The sequence below is a fragment of the Gossypium hirsutum genome, chromosome A02, assembly GCF_007990345.1.
Source record: "Gossypium hirsutum isolate 1008001.06 chromosome A02, Gossypium_hirsutum_v2.1, whole genome shotgun sequence".
NCBI classification, from domain to species: Eukaryota; Viridiplantae; Streptophyta; class Magnoliopsida; order Malvales; family Malvaceae; genus Gossypium; species Gossypium hirsutum.
In genome coordinates this window covers 77,293,375-77,303,763 of record NC_053425.1, presented here as the reverse complement: position 1 = coordinate 77,303,763, position 10,389 = coordinate 77,293,375, and the positions used below count along the sequence as shown (strand labels likewise).

Sequence of the window (10,389 nt, the reverse complement as noted above, 5' to 3'; positions counted from 1 at the left end):
TTTTTATCAAATTAAGCATTCAAACGATAAAATTTCTTAACGAAACTTTCACACAATTATTCTATCATACTGTAATCATTAAAATAATAATAAAATAATTATTTAAACTTCGAATTTATGGTCCCAAAACCACTGTTTCAATTTTCGAATTTATGGTCCTAAAACCACTGTTTCAATTTGACTAAAAACGAGCTGTTACACAAATAATTTGAATAATATATTAGCATAAATACTCCTTTGATCCTTATCAATTTTGAAAATGAGCAAATTGATCTTTCTTTCAACAAAAATTATTAAAAAAATAAAATTCAAAATATTTATAAAAAATCTTAAATTTATACTTTAAAAAATTTTTAAAAATTAAAAAAATCTAAAAAAATAGATAAAGAAATTTTAAAATTTTAAAATTTTCTAAAATAATACTTTTGAGTATATTAATGATTTGAATTTATTATATTAAATAAGGTGAAAACAATAAAAAAAATATTATTAAAATAAATAAATTTTTTTATCATTTAGTAAATTTAGGCCGAGCTAGATCAGGCTCAAATAAAAATATCTTATCTAAAGTTTAACCCGTTTTAAAAATAGATTTTATTTTTTTTCCAAACTTATTTAATGTACCTATATCAAATTTTTTACCTTTCGGACAGATATTCAGGTTGGATCGAGTGCCCTCGCCATTAGCGGGTCTAGCTTTACCACTATCAGTTCTTGTACAAAAGCGGTGGACCACTACTTTCGGACTGGAATTTAATAATCTTCGGCCATCAGCCGAATACAAATTGACTACGGAAAAGTAAAAGACCCGAGAACAAGAGTTAGAGAAATGCCGAGGGCAACTCAAATCTTACGCAAAAGCCGAAAGGTTGTGGAGGACCTCAACTTGCTTAAAGTCTTGCAATCTGAAATATCCCACGAGCTCTCTTCCAACTCTTTTCAGGTTCTTTTGTCCTTTTCCCTCTCGATTGGGATTTGTTTGTTTGACTAAGTCAGTGAGAATGCAATCCCTAATCATTAATTTCATTATTCTGAGGTGTTTACTAGAGACCGAAGAAAAGTTTTGTGCATTGATTTTTTATGGTTATTTTGCTCTTGTTTTTCTTTTCTCATCTATTAATCGATTTTGGGACTTGTTTGTTTGACGAAATCATTGAGAATTTGATTATTATGAGGTAGTTACTAGAGACTCAAGAAAAGCTCTGGTTCTTTGTTCATCGAGTTTTAGATCATAGAACTTATGATCGAAATGGGTTTCTATAAAGGAAACAGATGCTAGTGTTTTTGATGAATTGAATGACAATAATATTTTGAAACACAGAATTTTATGCTATTTTTACGTAGCAATAATTGTTATTTTGATCTGCTTTCTTCCAATTCATTTGCTTCCTTAGCAATTTTTAAACCGTAAAACTGAAATGCTGCCTTATTTATGTTATGGGGCATTCAGTTTCAGCTATATAGTGCTTGGAGAAACAATGTCCATTTTACGTCTAATACCACTTATGGAACGGACCCCCAATGGATTTTCCACAATCTACTCGTTCAAGACGTTTGGATGTGAAAAAAGAAAATAAATGCACTTATATTGTAAAATTTCTCCACATGGTGGTGGGAACAAGTTATTGTTGATAGTTTGTATAGTTCTTTTTGAAGTGTAAGCAACTTAGAAACTTTTGTATAGTTCTTTTTGAAGTGTAAGCATCTTAGAAACTTATGTCCAGCTGTGTAACATTACTAATTTTGGGGGAAATGGTTATATATTCTGTACTGTTTCAGGATGACAATAACGGTTCTCTAGGAGATTTTGTGTTGGACTGGAATTCATCACAGTCACAGGATGTTGTTTTGCGGCGAAAAAGTGAGTCTGGTGAAGAGGTTGCTGTTTCAGCTTTGTTAAGTCAGAAGACATATGCTACTGAGGGTATATTTCCTAGGCAACTTTTAATGAAGGTTTGTGTAAAAAGGCCCGGGTTGAGTTCTATATTGCAGTTTGATTGTGGAGTATCCGAGAAAGGAGTTCCTAGGTCTGACTTCAAAATCCGTAGTGCTTATTTTCTTCAATCAACAACTGTTCCTGGTTCTTCCATTTACAGAGGTCCCTTATTCAGGTGAAATTTTGCTCTGAGATTTCCACTTTTCAAATAATATATGCAGTAAAGAATTCTACTTAGGGTTCTATAATGATTGTTCTGCTATATTCCTTCATTTCATGGATGTTAGTTTGAATTTCAATGCATATGATTTCATGAGTTAATCGCTATAAATGAGAGTGGATAAGTGAATGTGGTGTTTAGCTCATTCCGCTATTTAGAGTCAAACTAAACTGAATTAATGTTCTGATTAAGTTCATAGAATTATTAGGTTAAATTAAGCATAAAGGACAAAATCTTAGCATTCCGTAAATTTCTACAGGCGCGATATGGTATTTATGAACATTATGAAACATGATTATCCATCTTAGTTTCACTTACAACTTTTGTGTGCAGCTCTTTGGAACCTCAATTACAAGATGCACTTAAGGAATATCTTGTAGCCAGGGGGATTAGAGAAGACCTGACCAACTTCCTCCTCCTCACCCTACATAAGAAAGAACAAGGTCAATATTTGGATTGGTTACAGAAACTTGAATCATTTGTCGCGAAAGATGAAAGATTATTTACGGCAGCTGCAGGTTGAAGTTATACATGCTTCAACATTTTTTGCATAACTGATGTGGTCTTATGCTGTAGTGGAAAAGGTATTGTGTTGATCAAGTAACTCATTCTCAAATAATTTTCCATTGACATGTTATTTCATTACTTTTTCAACAGCTTTTGCACAATTTACCACCCTAAAGTTAGGCGATGGAATTTGATTACTCTTCATCATTTGCGTCGGCCATTTTTTGCAAAATGCCTACGGTGTTTATATAGTCAACCATTCATGTTTATGGAAAAACAATTTGATACAGCAATGATGGACGTAAGTTTTATCGAAAGAAATAGACACAAATGTAATGGAAAGAATCTAGAGTCTTTCCCCATTTTGTAGGATATTGGTTTTCAGCATTAATCCAAGTGGTAACTTTGGATATAGTACGATTATGACATGAATGTTCTACGAGAAAAATAACGAAATCATGAGATCAAACACATAAGATTAAACGAAAAATAACATAAAGAACTTGTGAAATATTAAAATTTTATATAAGATTCAGACATGTCTATAAAATTAAAAGTTTAAAATTTAATGTATTTTGGTTCATCTAAAATAAGTGCCCTTAAATTTTTGACACTTTATTACATTTTAGTTGGTTATGTGATAATGTAAAATTTACATATTTATTATGCTTAATTTTGATTGATTCTTAATGAAGATATCACTAATTTTAAGTTTATTATTAAGTTTTTTTATTAGATGCACAAGTAAGGTCGGAAAGTAAAAAAAAATTAAAAATCGGGCTAACAAAAAAGTTTTGGGCCGAAGAACTAGTTGGAAGACCACAATAGAATTTTGAGAACTTTATTTTGGAGATTTATTTATAAAACTATTACTTTTAAATTTCTTGATAGGATAATATTTTAATTTACTAGTTTTTCTCTTTTAGTATTTTTGAATAACTCTTTAATATTAAATTAAAAAAATTCAAGTAGGATTAGAATCAAAATTTTTATATCTTTTATTTTCTATTTATTGCGCAGCATATGCGCACATCAGGCACCTTTATCTTTTTTTTTTTATTTTTTTATTTTTTAGAACTCAATTAAATTTGTATTACTTTTTTCGGTTTCAATTTTCTTTATTGCTCCATTTGCACAATATTGCAGCTTCACCTGACCTTTCTTTTATTATATTTTTTATTTTAATTGAACTTTGTGAATTAATCTCCATTAATTATGCCAAATTTCATGAGTAACTAAATTTTCATCTAGCTTTAGGTCGATAAACAAATCGGTAGAGCCGTGAGATTCTAACCCACACTTCAAAATCTTTGTTCTGGTATTTGTTGTTTCTCCAGTTTATGATATAAACGTTACTATCTCACAGAGTTATATTGGCATCAAGTTGAAAAGAGCTCGTTGATTTCGTGTTGATAGGTGTATAGTTGGAAGTATCAAGTCGATTATTTATCGTATTTAGTCTACCAAAGAACACATTAGTGTGTCCTGTTAAGTAGTTGGTTGGATTCTGTCAAGGGAAATAGTGATTGGATTTAAGCGACTTAGACGGTTGAGGTTATTGGTTCGAGTTGGATCCTTCTAAATCGGAGAGCTAAATTATGGACACGTGTTTCATGGTTGTTCATTCAGTAAGGATTAGTTGTTAAGTATTCCTACAATTAATTGACACACGGAAGGGTTGATGGTTTGAGGCTTCCTTAGTCACTATAACTAACTTACCAGTTGAAGGAGAAGATTTGTTATCAAGGGTTGGTTTGAAATAGAAGGAATATCGAGCCTGAAGTTGAAATTTCATCATACTAGTTTATTTAATTAAATTTCATTTAAGCTTTTTATACTATTTGTAATACCCTTAACCCAATCTGATTCACCAGATCCAGATCTTAGGTGTTACCACTCTAACACAAACTTATACTTAACCAAAACATGCAGACTTTCATTAATACATCTTATTTAGTAACACTACGCAGCTAAATTACATCTAGGCGTACAAATTGTACTTACAACCATTGAACAAAACTTTTCACTCAATGAGGACTTACAAGTACATATTTCCCGTTTATTTACATTATGTACAGGCCTCAAGGCTTATAAACAATTTTTTGTAACTTATTCACGATATTTCTATCGGACTTGAATACGCCGCTCCTTTTGTTCTGTATGCATAATAGCCCATTCTCGCCACTCCCTTGGCATAGCCTTGGCATCGTCCCTCTTGGCGTAGCCGTTAATCCACTTACCTGTGATAAGAGGACACAGTGCTGAGTTCGATAGAACTTAGTGAGTAAACCCTAATTAACCTGAATCTTATTTGAGAAATTATATCTTCTTGCTCTTATTTTTTAGCTTAACTCTGGTGAATATATCCCTTGGGTTCTATTCATTTTACTGTTTGTGTCACTAGGGGTGAGCAAAACTCGATTTGACTCGAAAAAATTAAAAAAAAAATCAAACTTTGAGTTAATCAAGTTATTCGAGTCAAGTCAATTTTTTTCGAATTTAGAGTTTGAATTGAGTTGAGTTTTTGAATTTGAATAACTTCAATAATTCGAATAATCTGAATACCAAACTATAATATTTTACGTTTTTATCCCAAACCTCTAAACTTTTTTACTCCCCTCCCATCCCACCCCTATCTACCCCAAACCCATTCTCCCCCTCCAAAAATTTTTTTTTTGAATATTTCCCCCCCAAAATTTTACTCCCCAAATCCCCAAAACTTTTTATTTTCCCCCAAAACCTAATCTGAAATTTTCACTCTTTCAACAAGATTCCTCATTGGGCGGGATGTTACATTGTTATTTTGATTTAATTTTTTTATAATTTTTTATTTTATCAAATTTAAATCTCATTTTTCATTTTTGCACAGATTGTCACACGTCGTGGGCACAATAGCTACCTAGACGCGCAAACTTGGTTGAACCATACATCAATTTTAAATTTCCCAATCTTTGAGAGATTGACCTACTCCCTGTACTCCTATTTATTTATTGTTTAATTGTAGGAATATTTTTTTTGGTAGGTCTGAAAACATCAAATTTTGGTGTTGTTACCAAGGACTAGTGCTAACTAATTTTGTGTTTACTTAATGACCAAGTCAGATCCAAGAGAAACGCTAGAGTTTAATCTCGAAATCGAGAAAACCACCCAAGCATTATGAAAACAAGCAATAAGTGACCACCTCCAGACATACTAATGTCTAGAGTGAAATTCCTACAACCAAATAAGAGTTAAGTGGTTTCCACAAGTATACGGATCAAGTTGTAATATAGTTACAACGAAGTAGGCGAGTACCCTGAGGATCGTACCCACGTGAGAAAAAGACTAAATTAATAATAACTCTGGTGTTAATATATCTAATTAGTATTTTAATTAAATCATATTACGATAAAACATAAAGTAAAGAGAAATTATTTTATAAGAAAAATAAATAAATGGCATGAAAGAATAAAAAAAAACTACTTTGTTGAATCAATCAAATTTAAGCATGAAAGACTAACTTGCTTCGGTGGTAATAACTAATTCTTACGTCGAGTTCTACTCAATCAACTAGTTGTTAACCTAGCATGACCTCTTGATCTTCCACTAAATTAACGAGTTGAAAAGAACTACTTATCTCTCAACCTCACAGTGTAAACTGGATTGGAGTAAGGGTTTCACAGATAGACAATACCAATTTTGGGTTGATTCTCACCTAGATGACTTCATAGGGTTTTTAAGTCTAGGGTTCAAGTTCTTCCTATTCCAACCAGCTAATCCGCTAAGAAACCCTACATAGAAATTAATTACTCCTAGTTTACTCGCTAATCTCCCATAAGAGGATTAGTTCATCATAGATCTCATAAACAACATAAAATTGATAAATAAGATAAACATGGAGAATAAATCAAAAGAAAAAGTCTAAGAGAAATTCTGAATTGTATTGATGATTTGAAAGTGCAAAAATTCACAAGAGTTTGATGAATCTACTAATCAGATTCCCTGTCGAACAAAAGTGAAAATAAAACTAAAAAGAAATCCTAATTACAGAAGAAATTGAAAACTAAAAACTAAAAAAAAGTTGCAACCTAAACTAGAATCAAAGTTTTAAGATACAGAAAAGATGATAAAGAAGTGTTCAGTGAAGCCTATTTATAGATTTAGGGTTGGTCATCATCCTTAGCCCTAGTTCGAATGACATTTTTACATGTAGATCAAAACTCCCTTAGCTCATTAGTTCTTCACATCAAGGTGATGCCGTGACATCCTCTGCCCTATGTCACGAAACTGGTGGCACTTTGCTTGCCTTAGGCTTAGCTTTAGGGTTATAGCCTCTGGCTATGTCGTGACACTAAAGACAGTCTTGCTATTTCGGGTATCCTGCTCACTATGTTGTGACATCGAGCCTCCGTGTTGCAAAATGGCTATCAGTCTCATGTTCTCATACCTCTGAATGATGTCCTGCACACTCACCAAACACATTAGTCTTCCTTTAGGCCTACTTTGGTCCCTAAAGTCATATAAACGAATCAAATTACACTTTTGATTATTTGTGAACTAAAAGTGAAAAACTAAATAAAACATGATAAAATTGCTTTTATTCAAGCTTCTTAAGTACAAAAATGGTTTAATCTGCTACAACGAATTATGTCAAATCAAACTCCCTCACACTTAAGTCATTGCTTGTCCTCAAGAAAGAAAAAGAAACTAAAAGTAAAAGATGACTATTGAACAAATATTATACAAGGACGAGTTTTGGAACACATAACTAGGAATGATCATACACATATGTAATTCTGCCATGATATATGAACGAATTACCCTTCTCAATTTCACACACTTAAGTTTGGTATATTAAAAAGTATATAAACAACAAGGTTCTCGAATATATGAATCCATAGATAAATCATACAGGTAATTTTATTATCCTAGCATAATACAAACAGTAATTATTGCAATTACTCAATACAATGTCCATTAATGAATAGATTTACCTAGGTCACATAGGGCTTTTCGGCTTCTGAAGTTTAAGGTAGGTATGAAATTCAAGAACAATGGCATCAACACAGTTTCAAGCATGAAAGTAGTTTGGCACATCGCAGTGTTTCCTAATCTTCCCGTTAATAACCCTTCCCCACTCACCACCTTATTTCTCCTTCTCTCACCTTCTTTATTTTTCTATGTAGGAAGTCACAACATGATAAAGTAACTACGGTCTGCTTACAAGTATTTGCGCACTAATGATTGAGATTTCTAATTTTGTGACCTATATTTTTAAGTCACTTTTGACTTTTTCAATGAATCTCAGTCACAATGCTTTTGTTTTTCATTGTTCAAGTAATTTTTCTACTCGTATTGACTTTTTTCTATACTTTTCTTTTGCTTTACACATCTTAGCTAGACCCATAATCGCTATATCACACTGCTCCTTCCTATTTCAGTTTAAATTTTTACAAATCCACCATGATGTCTCTACCTATCCCCCAATATGTATGGCTAGACATCTAAATTTGTGCATTTCAGGGACCAAAGGAAAAAGGTAAGTACAAATCCATATTTTTTGCTCGGGTTTTGGATGAGGGTTATCAAGAAGAGTTTTCTAGCTCAAATATAGGTGCTAAGGATCGATGAATAAGGTTTTTCTTTTGGCTCTGGGTAATACCAAACAATGCCTTAGGTCATCCCTAGATATCTCAACACTCACAAATTTAATCAAGTAATCACAATTTTAACCATTTATCATACATAATAGCATGCTTGTTTCCCTATATTCTCTCAGTCATTTGGTATATTCAATTACTTAACGCCTTATTTATAGTGTAATATATAGTACTTAGTAGTTTAATAAATGAAAATTAAAAATCATTCGCTACCATGCCAAATTTACACATATGTAATTCTGCCATGATATATGAACGAATTACCCTTCTCAATTTCACACACTTAAGTTTGGTATATTAAAAAGTATATAAACAACAAGGTTCTCGAATATATGAATCCATAGATAAATCATACAGGTAATTTTATTATCCTAGCATAATACAAACAGTAATTATTGCAATTACTCAATACAATGTCCATTAATGAATAGATTTACCTAGGTCGCATAGGGCTTTTCGGCTTCTGAAGTTTAAGGTAGGTATGAAATTCAAGAACAATGGCATCAACACAGTTTCAAGCATGAAAGTAGTTTGGCACATCGCAGTGTTTCCTAATCTTCCCGTTAATAACCCTTCCCCACTCACCACCTTATTTCTCCTTCTCTCACCTTCTTTATTTTTCTATGTAGGAAGTCACAACATGATAAAGTAACTACGGTCTGCTTACAAGTATTTGCGCACTAATGATTGAGATTTCTAATTTTGTGACCTATATTTTTAAGTCACTTTTGACTTTTTCAATGAATCTCAGTCACAATGCTTTTGTTTTTCATTGTTCAAGTAATTTTTCTACTCGTATTGACTTTTTTCTATACTTTTCTTTTGCTTTACACATCTTAGCTAGACCCATAATCGCTATATCACGCTGCTCCTTCCTATTTCAGTTTAAATTTTTACAAATCCACCATGATGTCTCTACCTATCCCCCAATATGTATGGCCAGACATCTAAATTTGTGCATTTCAGGGACCAAAGGAAAAAGGTAAGTACAAATCCATATTTTTTGCTCGGGTTTTGGATGAGGGTTATCAAGAAGAGTTTTCTAGCTCAAATATAGGTGCTAAGGATCGATGAATAAGGTTTTTCTTTTGGCTCTGGGTAATACCAAACAATGCCTTAGGTCATCCCTAGATATCTCAACACTCACAAATTTAATCAAGTAATCACAATTTTAACCATTTATCATACATAATAGCATGCTTGTTTCCCTATATTCTCTCAGTCATTTGGTATATTCAATTACTTAACGCCTTATTTATAGTGTAATATATAGTACTTAGTAGTTTAATAAATGAAAATTAAAAATCATTCGCTACCATGCCAAATTTACACATATGTAATTCTGCCATGATATATGAACGAATTACCCTTCTCAATTTCACACACTTAAGTTTGGTATATTAAAAAGTATATAAACAACAAGGTTCTCGAATATATGAATCCATAGATAAATCATACAGGTAATTTTATTATCCTAGCATAATACAAACAGTAATTATTGCAATTACTCAATACAATGTCCATTAATGAATAGATTTACCTAGGTCACATAGGGCTTTTCGGCTTCTGAAGTTTAAGGTAGGTATGAAATTCAAGAACAATGGCATCAACACAGTTTCAAGCATGAAAGTAGTTTGGCACATCGCAGTGTTTCCTAATCTTCCCGTTAATAACCCTTCCCCACTCACCACCTTATTTCTCCTTCTCTCACCTTCTTTATTTTTCTATGTAGGAAGTCACAACATGATAAAGTAACTACGGTCTGCTTACAAGTATTTGCGCACTAATGATTGAGATTTCTAATTTTGTGACCTATATTTTTAAGTCACTTTTGACTTTTTCAATGAATCTCAGTCACAATGCTTTTGTTTTTCATTGTTCAAGTAATTTTTCTACTCGTATTGACTTTTTTCTATATTTTTCTTTTGCTTTACACATCTTAGCTAGACCCATAATCGCTATATCACGCTGCTCCTTCCTATTTCAGTTTAAATTTTTACAAATCCACCATGATGTCTCTACCTATCCCCCAATATGTATGGCCAGACATCTAAATTTGTGCATTTCAGGGACCAAAGGAAAAAGGT

General features: G+C 32.2%; 1 protein-coding gene across 2 annotated transcripts; it reads left to right on the top strand.

Moving 5' to 3' along the window:
• Positions 1-646: 646 nt before the first annotated feature.
• Positions 647-3,075, top strand: LOC107951951 (uncharacterized). Of its 2 annotated transcripts, XR_001698691.2 has the most exons (4): positions 647-943; positions 1,780-2,111; positions 2,490-2,740; positions 2,814-3,075. XR_001698691.2 is itself a non-coding variant. In XM_016887141.2 (3 exons), the coding sequence occupies exons 1-3, from the start codon at positions 830-832 to the stop codon at positions 2,677-2,679; spliced, it is 636 nt and encodes a 211-aa protein (XP_016742630.1). In that variant the 5' UTR covers positions 647-829; the 3' UTR covers positions 2,680-3,075. The 2 variants fall into 2 exon arrangements, 1 of the variants encoding a protein (XP_016742630.1); XM_016887141.2 differs by having other exon boundaries at positions 2,490-3,075.
• Positions 3,076-10,389: the final 7,314 nt, after the last annotated feature.